This window comes from Colletotrichum chrysophilum, assembly GCF_026319265.1.
Source record: "Colletotrichum chrysophilum strain AFK26 chromosome Unknown scaffold_140, whole genome shotgun sequence".
Classification (NCBI taxonomy): domain Eukaryota; kingdom Fungi; phylum Ascomycota; class Sordariomycetes; order Glomerellales; family Glomerellaceae; genus Colletotrichum; species Colletotrichum chrysophilum.
The window spans coordinates 15,573-38,331 of record NW_026517427.1 but is presented as its reverse complement, the minus strand read 5'-3'; the positions used below and the strand labels follow the sequence as shown (position 1 = coordinate 38,331).

At 55.5% G+C, this 22,759-nt stretch overlaps 6 protein-coding genes across 6 annotated transcripts; 4 read left to right on the top strand and 2 right to left on the bottom strand.

Annotated features, from left to right (window-relative positions):
- Nucleotides 1–10,618: 10,618 nt before the first annotated feature.
- COL26b_011429 (uncharacterized protein) lies at nucleotides 10,619–11,263 on the top strand (the record flags this gene model as incomplete). The annotated part of the gene is made up of 2 exons (XM_053184097.1): nucleotides 10,619–10,794; nucleotides 10,996–11,263. The coding sequence occupies 2 exons, from the start codon at nucleotides 10,619–10,621 to the stop codon at nucleotides 11,261–11,263; spliced, it is 444 nt and encodes a 147-aa protein (XP_053031947.1).
- Nucleotides 11,264–13,128: 1,865 nt separating this feature from the next.
- COL26b_011428 (uncharacterized protein) lies at nucleotides 13,129–14,339 on the top strand (the record flags this gene model as incomplete). Its single annotated transcript, XM_053184096.1, has 2 exons — nucleotides 13,129–14,200; nucleotides 14,311–14,339. The coding sequence occupies 2 exons, from the start codon at nucleotides 13,129–13,131 to the stop codon at nucleotides 14,337–14,339; spliced, it is 1,101 nt and encodes a 366-aa protein (XP_053031946.1).
- Nucleotides 14,340–16,162: 1,823 nt separating this feature from the next.
- Nucleotides 16,163–17,611, top strand: COL26b_011427 (uncharacterized protein; the record flags this gene model as incomplete). Its single annotated transcript, XM_053184095.1, has 2 exons — nucleotides 16,163–16,216; nucleotides 16,274–17,611. 2 exons carry the CDS (start codon nucleotides 16,163–16,165, stop codon nucleotides 17,609–17,611), a joined length of 1,392 nt encoding a protein of 463 aa, XP_053031945.1.
- A 754-nt stretch (nucleotides 17,612–18,365) lies between these two features.
- COL26b_011426 (uncharacterized protein) lies at nucleotides 18,366–18,941 on the top strand (the record flags this gene model as incomplete). Its single annotated transcript, XM_053184094.1, has 1 exon — nucleotides 18,366–18,941. The coding sequence occupies one exon, from the start codon at nucleotides 18,366–18,368 to the stop codon at nucleotides 18,939–18,941; it is 576 nt and encodes a 191-aa protein (XP_053031944.1).
- A 944-nt stretch (nucleotides 18,942–19,885) lies between these two features.
- COL26b_011425 (uncharacterized protein) lies at nucleotides 19,886–20,758 on the bottom strand (the record flags this gene model as incomplete). The annotated part of the gene is made up of 4 exons (XM_053184093.1): nucleotides 19,886–19,895; nucleotides 19,967–20,400; nucleotides 20,463–20,702; nucleotides 20,753–20,758. 4 exons carry the CDS (start codon nucleotides 20,756–20,758, stop codon nucleotides 19,886–19,888), a joined length of 690 nt encoding a protein of 229 aa, XP_053031943.1.
- Nucleotides 20,759–21,143: 385 nt separating this feature from the next.
- Nucleotides 21,144–22,203, bottom strand: COL26b_011424 (uncharacterized protein; the record flags this gene model as incomplete). Its single annotated transcript, XM_053184092.1, has 3 exons — nucleotides 21,144–21,488; nucleotides 21,990–22,046; nucleotides 22,150–22,203. 3 exons carry the CDS (start codon nucleotides 22,201–22,203, stop codon nucleotides 21,144–21,146), a joined length of 456 nt encoding a protein of 151 aa, XP_053031942.1.
- Between the last annotated feature and the right edge of the window lie 556 nt (nucleotides 22,204–22,759).

Sequence of the window (22,759 nt, the reverse complement as noted above, 5' to 3'; positions counted from 1 at the left end):
TATGAGTCTGGTGGGTGGAAGGGGGGTCGAGTCCCTTTGTACTTTTTGTTGCTCAAGTCCAAGTGACGGATGGAGGGGTCGCTTTGTCGTCTTCTCTTTGGGTCTTCTCGAACCCTTGCCGGATGGGAAAGGACGAGGCGCAAGGTCTGTGGTCTCTCCTGTCCTGTTCCCGTTTGGTTTTCTGCCTTTGGGGCTTCGTGCAAGCCAAGAGGGAAGCTTGTTTGGGGCTAGGTAGCGGTGGTGGTGGAGGAGGAGGGCAGATGAGAGATCTGCTCCTTGCGTTGCTCAAGCTGGAAGGGCCAAAGCGATGTTGGAAGATGCGGGGTGTGGGATGGGTAGAGTTGCGTTTGGTTCGCTTGGGCGTGTGTGATGTGGCGCGCAGATGATGTCGTCTCTTGTCGACCTATTCAGGCTGTCTTCGTTGTCGTTTCTGGCTGGTTGGTGGTGTTGTTCGTTCTCGCTCGCAATGACCTTTTTGCTTGCCACGAGGGAGAAGAAACGAAACGTTCGAAACGAGGTGGGTGGTCTGAGTCGAGACGGTCGAGGACGCAAAAATATCTCTCGTGAAAAGACTTCGTTTTCTCTTTCTCGTGGAAAGGAAAAAGTTCTTCTTGGCCCCGTGTAAGTCGACGGCGGTGATGGGAGTGACTGTGACTGGGGTGCAGCTGCAGCGCTTAACGGCGGCTTCAGATGAGATGCAGCGAGCGAAAGTGGAGGTGGTGAAGGAAGGCTCTTTTCCGTATTAGTGCGGTGTTGGGTGTGTTGTTCGTGTCTTTGTTGGTAGACGTAGACAACAGCTGTGTCGTTGATGGATGAGGGTATCGTGAGGAGCAAGAGGCAATAGCAGATCTCTTGAACGAAAAGTGGTCACAGCTCAGCTCTTCTAATAAAGCTCCCTCCGTCAAAGCAGGACGTCGCGTTATTATGTCTCGCCAGCTCGTGATGGTCAAGCTTTTCATCGAGTAATTATGTGTCATGGAAAGGGAGGGTACCTGACGAGACAGCTCCGCTCTAGCGTTTGACACGGCCCAGCCCAGCGCGCATCGCTCCCTGGAGCCCGCTGTAGAGCTGGTCAATTTGCCTGGTGTGAAGCCCGTGGAAGGAAAAAAAAAACTGCGATCCATGGAGGGGCAGAAGTGTGAGTCCAGCCAGCCAGTCTCCACTGAGGATCCAGCAAACACCTCGACTGCAGCACATAGTACCCTACCAGGCTCGTCAACTGAGGGCGTGAGCACACACTGCACACCACAATGTACAATGTACTGTACTTTGCTAGGTTTTGGGGCCAACATGACCGGACCGCCCAGCCAACAGCGCCCTTCAACGCAACCACTTGCTCGAACCAAGCAAGGACCGAGTCCACTGTCCGCTGTCCGCTGTCCACTGGCCAGGGCATGGCATGGCATGGCATAGCCTGCCCATGGGTCGAGGGGACTGCCCTCCTGACCTTCCTTGGTTCACTCTCCTGAGCCATGACACTTACAATGGGTAATAGGGCCCACGTGTGTACACTCAGAAGAGTACTTGCACCAAAGTCCAAGGTAATACGTACCGGGCCGGAAACCAGTCCCAGTCCATCACCAGCGGCGGCTGCCACAACCTGCTACGGCGTTCCGTTAGATTCCCATCTCAGTTTCCAGACCTGTCACTCTCCTAGAGGAGGCCCGGAGATGCTCCCGCCTGATCGCGCCCCTTGTCGGTAGCGGGCAGTCCAGCGCGGCGGCGGTCAGCCAAGACAGCAACCATTTCCCTTCCCTCGGTACGTCTTCCGCTTTTACTCACAGACTCACTGGCGGCAAGTACTGTCCTTCTCACCGTCCTCACAGCCATACTTAAACTACGGAGACTGGCCGGCCACATGAAAGAAACAACCGAAAAAAGTAACATCGCGATGTACCTGACCGCTCCAGGGAACAACCACCTTCGCGCCGCCTGTGTCGTTTTAAACCTCGATGGGCGGATTCGCGCACCCTAAAACTAGTGCCCGGTCGCCCACAATTGCGCAACGCCAGGGGCACGGCGTCGCAATGGGAACGGAGGGGCGCCGGACGGGACGCAGAGCAGCCCACGCCGGTTACAGAACAACGAGGAAACGTGAATGGAGACACGCAGACTGACTGGACGAGACCACGACACGTACAACCAAAGGCTGAAAAGCTTCACAAACCAGAAACAGCATTGATGGATACCCGCTACCACTCTAGGTAACAAAACAAGTTGTGTCTAGGTACTGTACGTGGTTCAAATGGTATGGCATCATGTTTACCGCCGTCGTCGCAACAGTCCCGGTCGCAGCCACCATGGAGCCGCGTCCCATCACCAAATCCATCCCATTCATTCCATCAACCCATCCAGGTACCTTGTTGGGTGTGCTTGGCCATGCCATGCCATGCCATCCATCCTTTTGCCCACTTTATTAGTTTCTATTGTGAGAATCCGCGAGAGAGAAGAAGATGTCCGTCTCGTGCCATCGCATCACACCCATCCCTGCCTTACGTTTTCCCTTCCTTGGGGGTCGAGTACGCACGCAGGCGGTCTGGTTGTCATCCGTTTGGCGGTAAAAAAAAAAAAAAAAAAAGGTACATGCACCAGGTACCTTTTGCCCTTAATTTGTGCTGTATGTAGGTATGATGCCAGTATCTCGCAGAGTGATGCCAGGTCCAAGACGGCCCAGAAGCTTCTGAGGCCCAGCACGCACACATGCACAAACACACACACGAACGGCCGGCGATCGGTTTGGCAGCCGCCCGGCATCGCCCTGCGGAAAATGATGCGATGCACCGTTGGCGACAGAAACCGGTAGCACATCAGATGGGAAACATGAGTTGTTGCCGCCCGCCGCCGTCAGGTACTTTCTCTGCCACACACGGCGTCTTTCTCCCAATGTTGCGGTGTCACAAAATGCCATGTGGTACGATTCTCGGCTCCGATGCTGGTCTGCCGAGAGGGATACTTTTTTCTGGTCGTCAGTTGTGGAGGCAGGCGCGTTTCTTCGCGGACGGAGCCAACTCCACGACGACCGGTGCCATCGTGACTTGTACGTGAGGCCATCCCAATGCACCTGCCCGGGAGAAGCAGGCTGTCTTCTCCAGCCAAGATCAGAATCAGGCCTAAATGCTCCGGACGGGGAAGGGCGCGGGAGAGGGCGAGAACTGGGGAACTTGGGGAGAGGGCGGTTTGTTGGCGGAGGCCAGCACACACACAGCACACTCTGCGCGCACACGGCTCCGCTGGTGACATATTCATCGTGACACTTCTTTTCGGTGTCCCCCTTGACGACGGGCAGAACGACACACGGGCGAGCTGTTCGTCTGTCCCCCCCAATTCATGCAGTTTGTCTGTTCCTTCGACCTTGAGGCCGTGCCGGACATAGCGCTTGCAGGATGCCACATTAGTCAGTCTACTTTTTCTCTCGTGTTGGCAGCAATCGTTTTCTTCATGACTTGCATGGTGGCGCCGGGCCGTTTTGGCATGACAAGTTCGCGTTGTAAGCTGACGACAGCCTCCCTTCTCCGGCGCACCGCACGCACTTTGAAGACGTGATCCAAATTCTCATCACGTCTCTCCTCCTCTCGCAAATACCGAAGTTCCGAAACGCAATCACGGTAGCGGTGACCCCGTATCCTACTTCCCCCAAATCCCCCGCCACAGCAACAGTGCGAGCGTGGAAGCTAAGTGTTCTGATCTCAGATCCCATCATGCCACCTTCCATGGTTCGGTGCGCAAATAGCCAAGAACGATCGAGAACATTTCCCAACTTGGCAAAATTCCAAAAAAGAAAACGGAGGCGCAAACCGTAATGTTTCTCTTCGCGTCGGTTTCGAGCCGACACCACACACCCCACCACAGCGTTTGTCAGAGAAACGGAACAGCATCCCGGTGCGCATCCGTCCCGTACTAAATGTCACCGGGAAAGGGGAAGACTACAAGTACCCATAGAGGTTGGGACCCGCCAAGCAATAGCCTCAATCTCACGATGGGGCTCTTTTTCTTTCTCCTTTGAAATTTTCATCAGAGCCCCATGCGCAAGAAAGAGTCACTTTTTCTCAGAGAGTGAAGGAAAAAAGCCTGGACTCGACTCGACGCCATCCAGGCCAAGCGCTCAGGGAACGTGGACAGTGGCTGACAGGGATGTTGCAGGTGCATGTGCAAACGGGAAGCGGGAAACAGGGGGGCGGATCACGGGCCCAGACCCGCTTCCAAGGCCAGCCGGCCAGTCATGTGGTTTCTCTTACGTATGGACGGGGTCACCTGCCCATCCCATTTTCGACGGAATTTTTCCCAAGTCCTTTTTTCGAGTTTTTTCCCCTGCACGTTTCCTCTCACACACCTCCAACTTCAACTGAACTGATGGCTTGCTGGCTGCTGTTCCTCTTTCCCAGCCTGCCTCATTCATCGTGAGTGTGGAGCTCCAGTTGGAGTCATTCCCATCCACACATCCACGCAACCCACGATGCCGCGCCAAAAAAGAGCTCCTCCCGCAACATACTACTGCGTAGCCCATGCAGACGAACCCAGAATCGAAAGAATCCTGGGCCAACGAGCTGAAAATTTTGCACTTCCCCGTGGGTAACTGCCCAACCCCCATCCACTCGATTCCACCACATGTCGCTGCCAACGCTGCAGGAGGGGAGCAACTCGCAAGTTGGAGTCTTCCCTCCAGCTGCCAGCAGCTCTGAGAAAAGTTCTCCCCTCCCCCTCCAAGGCTCCAAGCTCCCAAAGAAGTCAGATCCCACCGTTCCATCACGATCCAGGCCGTCGTGTACATGTCCCCGATCTCGGCGCTATGCTGCATTTGGGTAACGGACCACAGTTCCTGCAGCCCTGCTACGCCTGGGGAGGATCATTTTTTACGGCTGTGGGTATGGGTACTTTGCAGACCTTTTTTTCCCCCTTCTCTTCCTGGCACTTCGCTTTGTCTCCAAAAACGGGGATTGTGAAAAATTAGCATCGTACGGGATCGCAGCCGACATGATGTCAACATCGAACATCAGGGTCCTGCCGCTCTCTCTTGGCCTGCCCTTCCCGGCCTGGCTTGGGTCTTCCTCCCCCCCGCCATCTCGTTCCTGAATGTCTCGGTGTACCTGCTCCGGCCACGGAGTAGTCCTCACCACCATGTTGCCAGTTCTGGCTCTCTCGTGCAAGTCACCGCCGGAACGGCGTTTCGAGCTGACTACGCCGTGGTGAACTTCCTCCCTCAGCTCAGACCAGACGCCGACCCCTTTTTTGTCGGTGACCCGGGAACCATCCCGACGCAACCCCGCCATCCGCGCTCCCGCAACCCACCCCCCAACGCTGGCGACGCCGACCTCGCAGCGAGGGGGGGAAAGAGTCATACCAGTGTCGGACATCGTCAGCCGGCCCTGCTCGCTCGCCCGCCGAGATTACTGAGGACCTTGGTGCCTTTCGGCTTCGGCTTCGGCGCACCGGGACGATCAATTTGTTGTTGATTCACAATTGCGCGTCGCAAGGCGAACTTCCATCCTGACATGATGTGTTATTCACGACGCACTCTCCATCTTGGCGCGTCTGGCGGCTGATAGTCCAGCCCAACCTAACCTCGCCATGACTTTCCTCAACAACCGTTAGAAGTCACATGCCCCCTTTGGATGGACGGAGTCATCTCATCTACATCTGCCCAGTGGCAGGACGGCATGATCGAAACACCCGCAAGCAATCCGAACTTGCACCGCCCGACCCCCAAGAAATCTTAAATCGACTGACTTGAGCGTCACCCAAGCCCGTTTATCAAACACGCCAAAAGGCACGGCAGGTTTGTTTACATCGTCACGACGAAGCTCTCTGCGGCAACATCGTCACCGCCAGGGAGCCAAGAAGTCTGGCCTGCCCTACGCTCTGTCCTCTCCTGTACCAAACACAGACACAAGCAACTGACTTACACAGGACGACAACACCTGCCGCTGCGTCTCGAATGTATCGCGAGAGCACACTCGGGATGGCCGCCATTCGTCCAACCTAAACCGCCTCACAGACGATCGTCGTCGTTGGCCATCTGTTCGCGGCATGCCTCTTCTTCTTCTATTTACAAGAAGACTTGTTAACGAACACGAAGCGGAATGGTGGTCGACGAACGCCCAAGCACCCCCCAATAGGGCGTGCGCGCGCAACACCACCGCCGCCGTGCCGTCGTCAAACATCGCGACGTGACGATCCCCCCGCCTTCCTCGACCAAGTGGCTTTTTCCTCCCCAGATATGTCGTGAAACCCTCGCGCCACCCCAGCAGCGAATCAGTCGAGCCTGCCAGACCTCCTCGTTATCTTCCCCAGGTTTTTCGTTGGCGTCGATTTACCCCGCAACGCATGCAAGCCTCCTTTTCGTTCTTATCAGCTGGCCTGCTCTCACCGAATAGATAGCATTCTGGTAATCGCGCTGCGCCGTAGATCCCGTCCCCCAGACCGAACAGCCTACCCCGCCTCCAAAGGATCGCTGGATCTCCGCGGCATGAGACGTTGTTGGCATGTCGGCATCATGTGAACAGTTTCGCTCTGGGCTACATTCAGACGGGGTTTGGTTCCAGGGAAGAGATGATGAAGGAAGAGTCGTCTGGGTTGTCGTCGTCATAATCAGGTGCTCGGTAAAACCGGCCCATGCCGTTGTGTCCCAGACCAATTATCGGGCCACCCCGATAAAAAAAAAAAAAAGGAGGACAAAATTCCCATATGGGCTAAATGGGACAAAACTGACGTGCGATCCTGCCATCCATCGGCTCCGGTTTTCCGTCTCGCCCGGCCGGCCTTCTCAGCCGCTCAACTTCACCCCCTCTTCATTCCCTAATTCGCGACAAGGCCTCGGCATCAAGCGGTCGGAGAATGTGACTTTATTCTTTGCAGAGCGCCCGAGACATTTCCGAAGTTCCAGCCAGGCCAGGAATGCGCAACCATTGATGCCACAAATGTCACCATTCCCGCCGTTGTCCAGCCCAACGCCCACCACCTCCGATTTAAGACATGTCGTCAAAAGAGCCTCATCTGCCGCAATTGAGGGTAAAACTCCTTCGGAGGCTGGACCCGGGACGTTCTGGACCACACATTAATGTTGCTGTTACCTAATAGCGCGCATCGCCCGCACAGGCGACAGGCATGAGGTTGCTTTGGGTTACCCCTCAGTATGACTTCGGTCCTGCTGCGCGGCTGAGAGAAGGAGCCGCAGGGGCCGGAGGGGATTGTTTCTTCATGGATGCGTGTTGTTCGTTCCCGCGATGGGATTCTTGGCTCTGTTTGGCAGGCTGCGGTATCCATCGAGTCCCGATAACGAGAGGAGCATGTGAAGGACGGATGGTGACATGCCAAATGAAGGCGATGTGGCCCATCTTGCACCCGCACATTCCGTCTCCATCAGCAGCGAGGATCACTGGGGCAGAGAAGTGCCCTCCCCCATCGTCAAGAACTGCATCTCTGGGGACCGCTCGTTCCCCTTGGGCTTCCAGACCAGTCCACGTGCTCCGAATTATCCCTCCTTGGCAGCCTCGCACGTCGTCTTGGCCTGGTTCTTGATTGGAAACATAACTTGCGTTGTTTCGAGCGCTCACGATGGTGGCGAACAACCGCGAAAAAAGGTAGCGGTCCCATCCAAGTGCGATCCGGGCCGCAGGTCTTTGACCCTTTACATGACAGAGTCCAAGAAAGCTTCTTTCGCCAGGCCCGCTCGTCGCCGTCTCGTCGTCCCGTCTCCTGGAACACGACAAGCCGCGGTCCGTGGACGGCCGTCCTCCCTCGACCCCGTCCGATATCCCGACTTCCGGTTCTTCTGTCCTTCTAGACTCCTTCCTTACAGCGTTCCAGCTCGGACTCTGCAAAGACGTTTGAGATAACGAGAAGTTTTGACTTCTCGCATTATTCTCAGCACAGCCAAGCTCTGAGCCTATGTTCTCAGCTCGGTCGGCCAAGTAAAGTCTCCTATTTTGAGCGGTGAGAGGAGAGGAGGGGGAAGGGCAGAGACGAGGGGGGCGGATCATCGCGATCCACCCCCGTCTCATGTGCCATGACGATCATCCTGTCCGGCCCGTCGTGGCCACGTTTTTGTGTAGTTTCCATGTGTTTATGGTTTCCATTTCTCGCGTTCGCTGAAAGCTCCACGGGATGCGGCACGGCGGGGGGCGGCAGGTGCTGGTCCCCACTGCCCACCCCGTCCTTGGCGCCGGGCCCGGCCGATCGTCGGCCTTGCAGGGCGGGCGGGGCGAGACTCGGCGTTGTGGGTCCTGGGCGGGATGACATTACTCGGGCCGAGAGCACATTCTTTCACATCCCGTCGGCTCGGTCGCTTCATCCTTCTCAAGGGCCCGGGGAGAAGCCCACGATGGCAGCCCGGAGGAACACCATTGGCACATTCTAGCGTCGTTCCTTGGACGCATCCTGCGATGCTCTGAATAGATCACCCATCAATCGTCGCTCCCGCCCACCCTAGCTCCTAATAACCTCCGAATTCCCCCCTCAGGTAAATGACCCGGGTGATTTGGGCGCAGCGCCCGGACAATCGGCAACAGGCGAGGGCATTCCGAAAAAAGAAACGGGGCCGGCGTAGGAGGGGAGGAGCCCAGGTCTATTATTAACAGGCCCGGCGCATCTGGTCAGTGCACTCCGCGCGCGTGTGCCTTGCAATTCTCTGTGAATGTTCTGGATAAAGTGGATCATGCGAAAAAGGGGCGGGCCCCCCATTGGCAAGGTCGCTGCACTTGCTTCACCTTCCTCGGTCTCATCTCCGGAACAATCGCCGTCGCTGGAATGTCACGAGATGGGCCTCTGTGAAGAAACATCTCAATCGAGAGATTGGCTTTTCGCCTCTCTCGGGGCGCAACGCAGGTACGAAAGATAAACACGGCTGGGCGTGGCCGCTGGCTGGCTCGCTATTGTCTGTCGTCCCAAAGTTTGAACAAGATTAACATGTTGCTTACCCACGCCTCTGGTTGCATTGAGTTTCTGCAAGGGACGAACACCCGCTGTATCTGTCACCTCGGTCCCGCGGTGACAATTCAAGCAAGCAGAGGAATTTCAAGGAAGGAGTGGGAGGGAACTGCCGGTTTTCAGAGGCTGAAGCAGGAACAGCGCCGTCCCGCCGCGAAGGAGAGTGGGAGAGAGAGGCTCAGCGAGTGTCAGCAGCACGGATTGGAGACGGATGGGTGGCACCTCATTCGACGAGGAGGCGTTCGGAATGTGAAACACGAGACAAGCATTTCCCCGCAAGCCGCTATTCTGGCAGTCACTTTAAATTAATTCCAGGGTGCAAGCCTGGTTGTGCGTGCACTGAGAGAGGGAGAATGTGTGTCAGTCATGATTCGGCGATTCTGCAGCAGTTAGATGTCTGGCGATGAACTGCAGTCTGGCACCTGTGAGGTTTTTGTATGAATGAATAGTTACATGGAGGCATAGCCCCTCTCCCACCTCGTGTTGCGGCAGACTAGTGAAAGCGACGCCTGGGTCGTAAATGAAAATGGGAAATTCTCAGTGACGATGAACCCTTCCCTCCGGTTGACTCGGATCGCTGGATGCTCTTTTACGGCGGGATGACCCCAAGGGGGGGAGGGCGGTGTGGCCAATCACAGCAGCCAATTCCGGTTGTTCGGCATGGGAAAACGAGTGAAACACAGCCACAATTCCCCCCCGTTTTCTGTGTCTCTGAATACCTACGAAGTGCAGTAGCGAGTGAGGTGCTCTGAGACATGGAAAATAGGGAACAAGTGGCACTGCTTATGCCTTGTGTCTTGTATTATTGGGGACCCTGGGGGAGAGAGTGAGGCTTTGTTGGTGCATGCTGCGGCAGCTGAGGCGCGGTGTGCCCCCTTCTCGGACCCTGATTGCCTGAGACGGCGGCCCCTCCCCTGGATAGATTGCCTCACCTTCCTTCACCTCGACCCATCCCCTTGCTTCTTTCCCGGTGTCCGCCTCCTCTCCTTCCCCGTGTTTTCAACAGCAGCAGCAGCAGCAGCAGCAGCAGCAGCAGCAACAGCGTTTGGCTTTGCCCAAAATTCCACTCCTTCCTTCCATTCCATTTGCCTTCGTCCCTTCCGTCCAATCCTTCTCCTGCACAAAACTCAAAATCCTTCTTCGTCACTCATTCAATCCATTTCTACCTCCCCAGTGCCTCGCTCCCCTTCCCCCCTCTTGGCGCTCGCTGGCCACCTTTTGCGTCTTCCTTCCTTTTTCATGGCCCTTTTATTCTTCATCGTCGCTCCTTGCATAAACCGTTGACACTTGAGAGAGAAAGAGAGAGGGATTACGATTGCAGGGTCGCTCCGAATCAGTTTCACAAGCGAATCCAGGGGGAAAACATCCACTCGTTGCAGAACGAAAGCGGTCGCCCACCGCTTGCCGTCCGCCGTCCACCTCCGTCGCAGCTGATCTGAGGAATTTGAGAGGGAAGCAGCAGCACGCACGCAGCGACAGACATTTTTTTTATTTTCTTCGCGACAGCAAACGGAAAGGGTCGTACACGAAAGGGACGGAACAAAAAAGCAACATAAACTACAACACGCGACGCAAGGGTATCGAATTGGCCTGGAACCTGAGAAAAGGAGGTCGACCCCATCCACACAACACGAGCAATCCCCGAATCACGGAATAACGATCGCATCACCAACAAATACCTCCTAACTCACCCGCCATGAGCTTTTCGACATCGTCAATCGCGCGCCGCGCCGACAGCCTCCTGGCTCCCGTCGCCCGCACTCTCCAGCACCTCGCCGCGCGCGACAGCTGCGAACCCGGCGACAACAGCTCCCGCTGCGAGAAGCCCTTCGCCTCGTCCAAGATCATCGGCATCACCATCGGTATCACCGCGTACGTTCTTCCCCTCTCCTCTCCCTGACGAACCACCCCTTTTTGCCTTTCTTCCCCTGGCTACCCGCGTCATGCATTGACCAAAACCGGGATTTTGGCACTGCCCGAGCACCACCCTCCGTCAAAATGCAACGTTCCCGCGACCGTCCAAACTTTCCGTCCGAAGTCGAGAGAATCGAAGGCTAACCCATGACGTTGCAGCGCCGTTCTCATCATCGGCACCGTAGGAATGTTGACCTTCCTCCACATGAGGAGGCAACGCATCGAGAGAAAGGAGGACGCGGTCGACTTCGAGCTCGACGGCGACGTCGACGACCACCCGACGATGGGCAAGCCCCCCGCCTCGTGGCAGCGCAATAACCAGAGACCGCAAGAGAACCCCTTCGAGCCGCAGCCGCACCAGCAGCCGCAGGAGAATCCCTTCGAGCCGCCGCGACGGAACCAGGCGCACGCGGCTGAGCTCCCGTAAATGGGGCTTCCGCGTCTCCTGGTGTGAATAATGTGTCGTTTATTGGGATGGCATCGAAGGGTTTGCGGGGGACTGTTCTGTCTTTTGAAGGGGCTACCTTTGCGCTGGCCATGCGGCTTGCGCTGCTGGTCTGTTGCTCTGGAGGCCTCTGACGACTTTGGTTTGATCAACTACATTTTGCGAGCATGGCGTTGCGTCGTTTCGTACCATTCTGTTCCGCCGATGGGAGGAGAGGGAAGGTTGTAGGGCCCGTTACGAGTTCCATGGTCTTGCGTGTCGCTGAACCAACTCATTCGGGGGCCTGGCTTGGACATGCGCCGCGTTGGATAGGAGAAGTCTACGCGGGGAGAGGATGTATCGCCACCATGGGCACCATGTACAAATTTCATCATGGCACAACCGTGCTGATGTCCCGTGATAGGGACAGATGCTAATCATGGAGAGGAAGGATGGCTCAGAGTTGCGGGAGGGTCCTGCGCTGGCTGTCATGGTGATGGGGAGGCTTGTTGTCTAATTAAGGAGATGACCGCGAGACGTTTGTGATGCTGCACGTCCAGCATAATTCAAAGCATTCACGATACTTTAACTGCCGCGCAACACCGCGAAGACGTTCCTGAGCCTGGGTCCTGAAGACAGGTGGACACTCCGCTGCGGAGACTCCGTCCAGCCTAACGTCAAGTCTCAGTACATGAGGTGCGAGATGTGCACGACCGATTGTAGTAGTTGACGTTCGCATCGTCACGCTATTCCAGACGCTATTTGAGCTGAGCTCCTCCAAATGGTTGATTGGCTGTCTATCTGATTGACATGCCAATGCTGCATCGACTGCCAAATCCAACCCCTGTGAACGACGTGGCTAGTCTATATACAGACACCTTCATGAATTTCCTTCATCTTATTTCTGCACATGAATAGCACTTGACAAGGCAGCGCCCAGATTTCCAAAGGCCGCACGTGCTCATCGCGAATCCTCTAGCAGCCGGCGTTCAGCCTTTCTGCGGGGTGTCTGTGTTGACGCGCGGTCCTCCTAGACGCAGACGTGGTTGGAGCAGGTCAAGCCCGAGCAGCACCGCATGTACATCGGGTTGGTGGGCGTAGTCGCGCAGCCGCCTGGATCATTCGAAAAGCGTCAGAAATCGATTTCTGGTTTCTTCGTGCGTTGTATTGGATGAGGGAGAGTGGTTAGTTACCTCCGGCAGTGACGCAAGCGCCGGCCTGACGGTCCTGGAGATCGCCGGCCATGACGGCGGCGGCGTTGACGAGAAGGGCGGCGAGGATGGAGAACTTCATCTTGATGGCAGGAGTGGCTCGGAGAGGGGTCTGGGTGTGGTGGTCTGGCGGGATATTTGTAAACGTGGGTGAGTTGCGAAGGAGACACTGGAGGATTCGTGGCGCTATTTGTACCTTTAACGAGATTTCTTTCCGACTTGGCGATCTCACCATAGCCTCTGCGATAGCATCTTATGGGTCGCTCGTATAATTAATTTATCAGATCATCTGATTAGATGCTGTTCCCGGACAGTGTCCAACGCGCGCGGTGTGGAGTTTGCGCGGGTTAACCACTTTCGCACCGCAGTGTCTGCTAATCACCTGGGCCGCCTGCTTCCCACGGGTACAAACACGATGAAATACAAGACATATCATATTAGTTCCTGTTGGCTCGAATACCTCGTATTGAAACGAGGCTCCGGGATCGACGACCGGAGAGTTCCCAAACATCACGTGGTTTAACTCGGTGCTATCGGACGCCAGTCGTATCTCATTCAGTCCTCAACCACCCGTGATTACTCTTCATCATCATCACGAAAGCTGAGAAATCCATGGCACATAGTTCGTGATCTTAGTTCGGCGGTACGTACGCACAGATGGCAGTCGAGGCTCACGAAGATGTAGGCCAGGACGTCATGTCCCATCAAGAGAACACGCCCCTGCTGCATGCACACAACGAACCGTTCAAACCGCAGGCAAAAGACGTCTGGCTGGAGATCCGACTCCTCCTCAAACAATGTCCGCCTCTCGTAGTCACCTACCTCCTGCAATTCTTCCCCAGCGTCCTCGCCACGCTCATCGCCGGCCACCTCGGCGCAGACGACCTCGGCGCAGCCAGCATCGGCGCCACGACCATCGCCATCTTCGGCTCCGCCTTCGTCTCAGGCATGGCCACGACCCTCGACACCCTTTGCGCCCAAAGCTACGGCTTCGGCGACCTCCACACCGTCGGCCTGCACGTGCAGAGAATGGTCCTCCTCATGGAGCTTGCTTGCGTCCCCATCGCCGCGTTCTGGATCGCCTCACCCTACCTTCTCTCCTTCGTCGTCAAGCAGCCCCATCTCGCCCTCAAAGCCGGCACCTTCCTCCGCATGAGCGCCATCGGCCTCCCATCCCAGGCCCTCTTCGAGGCCGCGAGGCGGTTCCTGCAGGTCCAGGGCGACTTCCACACCGCCATGCTCATGGTCGCACTCTGCATGCCCGTCAACGCGCTTATCAGCTGGACCTTGGCATTCCCGCTGGGAATGGGCCTCGACGGGGCGGCCCTCGGCTCCTCGCTGAGCCAGATCCTACGCGCGGCGCTGCTTCTGCTCTACATCGCCTCCGCGCGCGGCTCGTGGTCCCATCGCTGCTGGGGCGGCTTCTCGCGCGACGCGCTGCGCGGATGGGGTCTGATGGTCCGGTTGTCGTTTGCCGGGTCCGTGGCGACGCTGAGCGAGTACGCTGCGTTTGAGATTCTGTGCTTCTCGACGTCGTATTTGAGCACGCGGCACCTGGCTGCGCAGTCGATTCTCACCACGACGTCGATTGTCGTCTGGCATGTGCCCTTCTCCATCAGCGTGTTCAGCAGTAACCGCGTCGGACACCTCGTCGGGGCGGGGCTTGTTGGGGCGGCGCGGAGGGCGGCGGTTGTGCATGGGGTTGCCTGTCTTGCGGCCGGGTGTCTGAGTGGGGCCGTCACGTTTCTGTTCCGGCGGGAGTCGCCGAGGATGTTTACTGACGACGCTGATGTGTTGAACATTTGCGCGGAGACGATTGCTGCGGTATGCTTTTTTCAGATCGCGGAGGCGATGCTGTGCGGGACTAATGGGATGTTGAGGGGTCTGGGGCGTCAGTCGTTTGCGGCATATGTTGTGTTTGGAGTGAATTACCTTGCGGTTGTACCACTTTCGATCTGGTTGATGCTGGGTAGTCCTCATTGGGGCCTCCTTGGATTTTGGGTTGGACTGCCGGTTGGATTCTGGATTATCGTGTGTGTACAGGCTGTGTATATGAGGGCGATTAGATGGGAGAAGTGTGTTGATGAAGGAGTGGTGTCAACGGAGTCTTGACGTCTGCCTCAGTTTTCGCATAAACTAAGCTCATTCTCATTGGCAGATAAAATAAAAAGATGACCAATGTTACTTTCTTTCAGCGCCTCCCATAGTTACGAGAAGAGATTGGCAACAATGAAGCCATGCGGAAACATAACCACTGTAATTTGAAGCCCGGGTTTGGTTCCCAACTACAAGTCCTCTCTCTGCCTTTGGGCCTTCAACGTTAGAAATTCTAGTGTAGGCAGGATGTAGGGGGACTGGCTTTCTTTCCTTCTCTGACTGTTATTTCTCCTCGCTGTCTCTGTCTTTCGCCACCGTCCGGCGTCTTCGTCCTGCTTCTTCGTCCCACATTTTCGTCCTTCCTCCCCGGCTGGCTCTGTTGTCCTTGCCTCCGTCCTCCTGCAACACCATCGTCCGCCTACAGCAGAGATGCCTCCCAGAAGAGGCAACAAGCCCAGCTGGGCCTACGATACCCACATGAAAGCCGGGAAGGTACGCATTTATCTCAACATATCTTTATTGATTGTCTAACTTCTTCTAGTTTCGAACCCGCCAGCCCCAAGAGATCCCAACCCCGGTCCCTCCTCCGTTCCTCCCCGGCAACCCCCCGCCCATCACCCTTCCTACCACTTGGCCGCGCTTCGAGATATTCGCTCGACCAATTCCACTTCAAAACGGCTTCTATGAGTTAGTTTATGTGCAAGTCCCAGAGATGATCGTTCTTGGAATCACACCCATCGAATCTGGCGATCGACTCAGACCCGCGTTTGTGAAGGCGTGGGAACGATCCAACGAGATGATGCGGGGCCGCTATGGGAACCGTCTTCCGATCTGGATGCGGCCTAAGTCACGTTGGCAGCGAATTCTGGAGATGGTGCCGTACGGGGCAAAGACTGAGGTCATGATCAATCTTATAGCACTTGCCGCCATCGGCCTCGCTATAGTTGGTATTTTTGTGGTTTGGGAGGCTCGTAACCTTTCAGGCATCCAGACATGCAAGAAGTTCTGCTAGGCGGAGGTACACCGCGCGTGACCCATAGACTGCGGAGAGCGGGCTATCAGAGAGAAAGTCGATGAAACCAGAGGGGAATATGTCAATCACAGTCTATGCTAAGGAAAGAGATCATGCCTTCACGGGGCGGGGAGAGTTTGCCTTTGTGAACGCAGCGCCAACTCAAGCATGAGGGGCGATACGCTTGAAGAAAATCCAAAGGTGTTCTGTACCTTCCTGAAAGTAGATTAAAAACCAGACCACAGCAATGAGCTGGAGGGACTTAGACAGGGATTGCAGTAAAATCAGACAAGCCCTTTGTGTGCGCACCTGTTTCGTCCTCGCTGCCCTCACCACAACAACAGACCTTCCTTTCAGCTACCACCTTTCACACAATCTCCTCCTACACAACAAGAATAATAGCAATATTGCACTTCTCTTACTCACCATCCCTCACAAAAACCTTTGCTCCTTCACAAAATCAGACTGTGGCATTGTTTTGAATTTGTTCTCTTGCAATCGCGCACCACTTTCACAACCCTCGTCAAAGCATCAACAAAACAACGCTTATCCACGCGCTTGCCCCAGTCGCATTCAGAAACAATGCTGCAACCTCCTAACAATCGCATGCAAGTTGACGACCAGGATGACTTGCGCGTAAGTCTTTTTGTATACTCACAATGGAGCTATCCGCTAACTGCGTTCCTCATGCAGTACATCATGGATATGTTCCAATACCACACTGCTGAGCTGACCGCAGCCAAGGACAACCTCAAACAGATGCAGTTGGCTCTCGAAGCCAAGTACTCCAAGCTGCAGAAGCTCCATGGCATTTTCCAGCGATACGTCCGAGAGAACCCTGGCATCTCTATTCCTGAAGATCTCCACTTCCGTGGAGAGAGAGAGCTCCAAGTTCGCACGGCAGGATCGGCCGACTATGAGGTTTACGTGCTCAACGCCGACATCAACCAGGATGAGAGCGGCGACTTGACTCTGGCAGGCCCCCGCGGCCACCCTAACGTGGGACAGACCCAGCGCGCCCGAAGCGGCAGCCTCCCTCGCGCCCGAGTCTTCGCACACGAGATGCCCCGCGATGAGGTTGACCGCCTCACCGCCCTCTACGAGAACCAGTCGCAGAGCCCTCCTGCCACTCTCAATGACATCCACGAGCGTGCCCACGCCCACGCCGCTGCCCATGCCTACAACGACGACGCTGAGATTGTCCAAGTCGCTGAGGCCGTTGAAGTCCCCCAGGCCCAGGCTGCCGAGGCTGTTCAGGTTCCTCAGGCTGCTCAAGTCCCTGAGCAGGCCCAACTCTACGAGAACTATGGAGGCATCAGTCCTGATCCCACGGGCCGCAGGCGTATCGAGGGCCACCCTGGATACTACGACCTCGACGTCTCCCAGCGACAGGAGGGACTTGATGCAAGCTCGTACCCTGGTAATTGGATGCGTGGGCTTCCGGCGAATGATCCCCTTCAAGCCATGACCTCGCCCGCGGCTGACCCCCTCGCGTGGCTTCAAGACAACACCCCGCCGCAGATCAACTCCATCACGCGGCCCTCGCCTGACCTGCGAACCCTCTATTCTCTGGAGAGGTACCCGGCCAGAGAGTACACCTCGAACCCCCCGTACCCCCCGACGACGACGCAGGAGTCCAACCAGCCGATGGGATCGTCCTCTACGGCTGATGCCTTCACTGGGGCCCAGTACGAGGTCTTTCATGAGGACCCTTTGATGGAATTACTTGGCAGGCTAGTAGCACAGGACGGTATGCCATCCGAACGAGAAATCATGGGGAGACTTAACTTTCCCGGCGACGCTGCGGACTACATGGTTGCAGAGGACTTTGACGAAACCTACGCCGAGGAGAACGACGTCGAGGATGCCTTTATCAAGGAAGAGGATACGGATGGAGAAGACTTCTACATCAAGGAGGAAGACTCGGACGGCATGGACATGGAGGAAGTCCCCATCAAGGAAGAGGACACCGACAGCGACTACATCAAGGACGAGGAGACGAAGGATTGGTTCTTTGAGGATAGGTTCTGACTCTGCTGATCCGGACTGTTTGATTACTTTGTTTTGAGGATACTACACTTTGGGCATTGGCTTCATCTACGACTTGGGTGGACGACGAGATGAGCCGCTGGACACTTGCTGCTGCTGGATTTTGGGCAGATAGAGGCAAGGCAGAGGTTGGAATTGCCATTGCTTCATAAGACTGCTGCCTCCACAGATTGGGCACTTCATAGTAAATTTGATTCTTTCTCACATTTGATCGTGCCTTCCCATTCTTGCGAAAGCTCACTTCACCTTCTGAAATTTCTGCCAAAGAGCCACAAGTCAAGCTTGCTCAGTCATTTACCAGTGCCTATCAGTGCTTGAAACTTGAAGCAAAGCAGAAATAATTCTTTATCCGTGTACCTGAGTGCCTCTATATTTGAACACTGAGAGGAAGGCTGATCAGAATTTTCACGACTGCCTTTGATAGACCACTAGCCAACTGTTAGCTGTATCACGACAACTTCACGCGTGGAACAGACATCACCAGAACAGGCACCCGCCGCTCAACCTCATCACTTCAGCGCGCCGTTCCTACTCAAGGCGACCAGTACTACCACAATCCTCCTCTCCTGTTCGCCAAAGCAAACAAGATGCTCCAGCCCACGCCTGACCCTTATCTCCACATGGAACAGAGCGACATCGAGGTACAAAATTTCTTCTCTCTCTCTCCTTTTCCCTCCAACCCCACCACCAAGTTCATTCATTCGAAAACTCCCATCATCTTCCACAAACTAACACCATGAACCGCCTCCAGCGAGCCGTCGCAGACTACCGCCGCGCCGTCACCGAGATGCAAACCCTCAAGCTCCACTCCACCATCGAGCACAGCATCCGCGAGACGCGCCTCCAGCAGCTCGAGGACCGCGCCGACGCCGCTCTCCACGAGGCGCACGCCATGCTCGAGCTGGCCGACGTGCAGTACGCCGACTTCCTCGCCGCCAAGAAGCGCTGCGACGATGTGCGCCAGAAGTACACCGCCGAGCGCCGCGAGCTGATGGCCACGCACCTCGAGGTCGGACACATCCGCGACGTGCTGATGGAGCAGCGCGAGGCGGTTGCAAGTGAGGCGAGAGAGCTCCGGGAGGCGCGGAAGGTGGCTGCTGATAGCGCCGAGCAGCTGGAGGCCTGCTTGGTGAGGGAGAAGGAGCGGCTGGATGAATTGAGAGTGAAGGTTGAGGCGAAAGAGAAGGCTGTTTTGCGCAAGAAGGAGAAGATTGTCCAGGAGAAGGTTAAGATTGAGGAGGCGAAGAGAGAGGCGGCTAAGGGAGGATTTTGGGGATACGTGGTTGCTATCAGTGAGCGCCGCAGCATTTGAGGATATAAGGATGGCAGACAGGAGACGTGGGACGCCTGCGAGCGCACATCATGATACACATTGGAGGAGACACACAAAAGTCTGTTGGAGTAGACGCAGAATGCGATCGAAGAGTTCAGGAATGGAGTCGCAGTGAATCACAAAAAGTATCCATCTCGGGACGTGAAAGTGATGCTTCGTAGTATTCGAGCCTAGAGCCTGATCATCTGTCGGGGTGTGATCGTCCGATGTCGACGTCTTGATTCAGCGAACAGGACTGACAGGTATATGAAGAATGCCCGGACCACGTTTCTCACCTGCGTGAATTCACATCCCTCACATGATTGACCTCCTCTCGACAGAAGGATCACCAAACCCCATTGGAAAAAATGGGAGCCAGCACTGCAAGTAATGTAAGTCTTCGTTCTGTGTACGGGCGATACGAGCTAATAGCAAATCCGAGAAGACATCCAGCGACACCCAAGTCGACTGTTCCTTGAGCCAAAGCGCAGAGATCCTAGGACTCCTCGCAGAGTTCAAAGACCTCCCAGATATCCCCAAGCCAAGCTCTGATGTACGTTCCCATCCAACCCCCCGGTTGAAAATTCCTCGCATCACATTGGTTGAAACCCCAGCTGATCCTTCTGCCCCATCCTAGTCTCGCGTCCAGATCCAAACATGTACCATTGTCGAGCTTTCAGCGCAAAGACGAGCACTGGACCAAGCTGGCAGAATGGTCTGCCGGAGGCTCGGCCTCATGATTGAAGAAATCGGCAGGGGCGGTAGGCCAGTGCTGAGTAACGATATGAAAAGCACGATTGGGAAGCTGCAGCTTCACGTTCTGACGTCGAGGATGATGATGCCTGGGCCTGCAGTCCAATCGCAGAAGACTCCAAAACCCTCCCCGAGCCAAGAACCGTGGTAGCTAGCAAATGTCGGCGTTGGACGCGCGCGACGGATGGCGCTTAAGTAGAACTAAAACATGATTAAAAAAAGGTCAGCCAACTGAAGAGATAATCAAATTCGTTGCATTGGCTTCCACTTACCTAACCAAAAGCTCAGTGATCTCAGGAATGACGTCCTCTCTGAGCTTGCGGACGACATCTCCCTTGTAGCGAAGCTCCTCCGCGGTCTCAGCGCCGAGCATCTGACGTCTGTTCAGCTCTCTCTCAAGGTCAGTGACCATGGTCTGGACGCGGAAGACGTTCTCTTGGAGGCGTCTCTTGGCCTGGATATCCCGCATCTGAGGGTCCTCATTATCCTCGCGATGGTAGTCAGCGACAATCTCCTGGTTGTAGAGCGACATGGCGAAGATGAAGGCCTCAAAGGTCTTAAGGGCAGTCCTTGGAAAATCTCCAGCCAAGAAAGCGGCTACAGCAGGCATGAAGTAGGTGTCGAAGTCCTCCGGAGCAGCAACGTTGGGGATGAACCTGTGAACACGCTGGCGAAGAGCGATGCGGCGGCGGCTGTAACGCTGGTGCTGGAATGAATTTCTGTTAGAAACGTGACAAAACAAACTGGAGTGTGACAAGGGAAACAGACCTGAGTGATGGTAACAGCCGGCCGGTTAGAGGTACGCAGCTGGTTGGAGGTAGGCAGAGCCTGAGCGAGAGATTGGAGGTTGAGAGCCTCAGTCTCAATCTCGTGCTCAGGAACCATCTGGCCATTCTCATTGAGGCCGTTCTCAACAACGCGCGACACCTGCCCTATGGTGGTGACTCTGCCCTGGTGAGGCATCTGACCAGCCATTTGGCCGCCATGGTCGGTGTCCATGTTATCTCCCTGAAATATTATTAGCATAAAATTTGAAATGAGCGCGAAGTCATACTCACGTTCATCGCAGCAGATTTTGTGGATGAAAGAAGAATAGGTGTGGTGTTTTGTTGACGGCGAAGTTGCAAAGTCGATAACAAAGTTGGAAAGAGGTGGAGGGTGGGTTGAAAATCACAAGAGTTGTTCTTCAGCAGCAGGCGTGCGTGAAGACGTGAAGATGTGGTACGTGCACCACCGCCTTTGGACAGCCAACAATGACAATGGGAGGTTGAGCACAATGAGAGCCCTGGTGAGGTCAGAGGGAGAGGGAAAATTTGTCAAAGGATGGCAACAACTCAAAAGAAGGAAGGCGCGCACACCCATCAGGACAAAAGTTACAAGTGCAAAAAGGTGTTTGTATCCAGGGTATCAAAAGGCAAGCCAGTCGGCTCACTGGAAACTCAGAATCAATCAAGTGGAGATTGTCTGCCGAAAGGCGACGCGCCGCATTGTAAACACGTCCTCTATCTGCATCTTGACAATGCCAAGCTCACGACCAGTGGCTGCCAAGGTCTTCTTCGTAGCATCCAACTCATCCCGAAGCTCCTCAGCCTTCTCCTTGAGGCGGAGCTGCTCCTCAGACACCTTACTGTAGCCCTGACCGTTGACAAAGTTGGAAGCAAGCGTGAAAAGATCGCGCACCTGCTCCTGCTGCACTTGGGTTAGCTGAGCTTGGCGAGCCATCCGGACGATTTCGGAAGCATCGCTCTCAAAGGTCGCAATCGAGAGCTCGCTGGAAGGAGGAGGTGTTCCTGCCTACCTTCAAGTCAGCAAGGGAATCCCAACTGAGTAAGTCCGCATTTGATGTGCCCGAAGTGCTGCCGCTTGTCTGCCTTCTCCCCACGCCCACTGCAGTTGCAACCACGTGTACCCCTCCACACAAAGTCCTTCTGCAGCGAAGCGCGCGCGAGGCACCTTCAAGCTGCCCTCTTCACCGTTTCCCACCCGGATCAGACCTGGGCGTGCCTCCCACTGTGCTGAGACCCCGCGCAAGCAGGTGTTCAGATGGGAGCGGGAGGCGGCATGGGGGAGCGATCACTGCGAAGGGCAACCAAGCCGGCGCGAGCGCCAGCGAGGAGTAAACAGGTATCCTTATCAAGAGGCGCTCAGGTGTTTTCTCGAGGCAGCGAAAGATCTGCCCCGCGAAACCCAAGCACCCAGTGATTTGGCAAGGTCCTGTATTGTTTCACGCCCTCCGCCATGACACATGCAGACTCAAGGCAAAGAAAGCACACAAATGAGAATGAATGGACTTACCATAAGGTGATTGTTGGGATCGGTGTTGTCATGACCGGTGGTGGAGGAGGAATCGAGCTGTTGCAAAAGGCGCGTGAGTAGGTGAAGTTGGAAAGAGCGAGAGAAGGGAAGGAAGTCGGGGGGAATTGTACAAAGGACGAGACCGGGAGAGAAAACATACCATGGGAGACTCGTTCGCAGCAGCGCCGCTTGTGTGAGGTGACTTGGAGTCCATTTGGAAGAGGGTGTGAGAAGTGTTTGTGAAAGTTGGTGTTGGAGAGAAGAGAAGACCTTGGGATGGGGAGAGGTCCCAAGTAGAGGAAGAAGTAAGGGGTGAGGGACACAGTGGTGATTTGGAGGAAAGGATGAAGTAGAGGAAGAGATGAAGTGGAGGAGGAGGGGAAGAAGGGGGGGTTTAAATACTTGAGAGGAGGGCTGAGGGCAGACGGGACGGTTTACTGATTGTGCGCCAGCTCGAGTACGTATCGCTAAATATTTCAGATTGGCCAATGAGAAAAATTGACACGACGCGGTCTCTCGTCAATGATGTGTAGGTGAAGCTGAAGGTCGCGGGAAGACCAGATGGTAAAGTGGAGACGACCGGTTGCCAGGTGAGATCGCAGGCTGGGAGGTATGGCGACAGGACAGGTGAGAGCTACGTGAGCTGGGCGGCCTCTTATCTGGTCGGGTTAGCCAAGATAACGACCCTGCGAGTATATGCATATTCCGGTTTTGTGAAAGAGTCGCGTGAAAGTTGCGAAGGTCACCCCGAGGGGCTGCATTCGATAGCT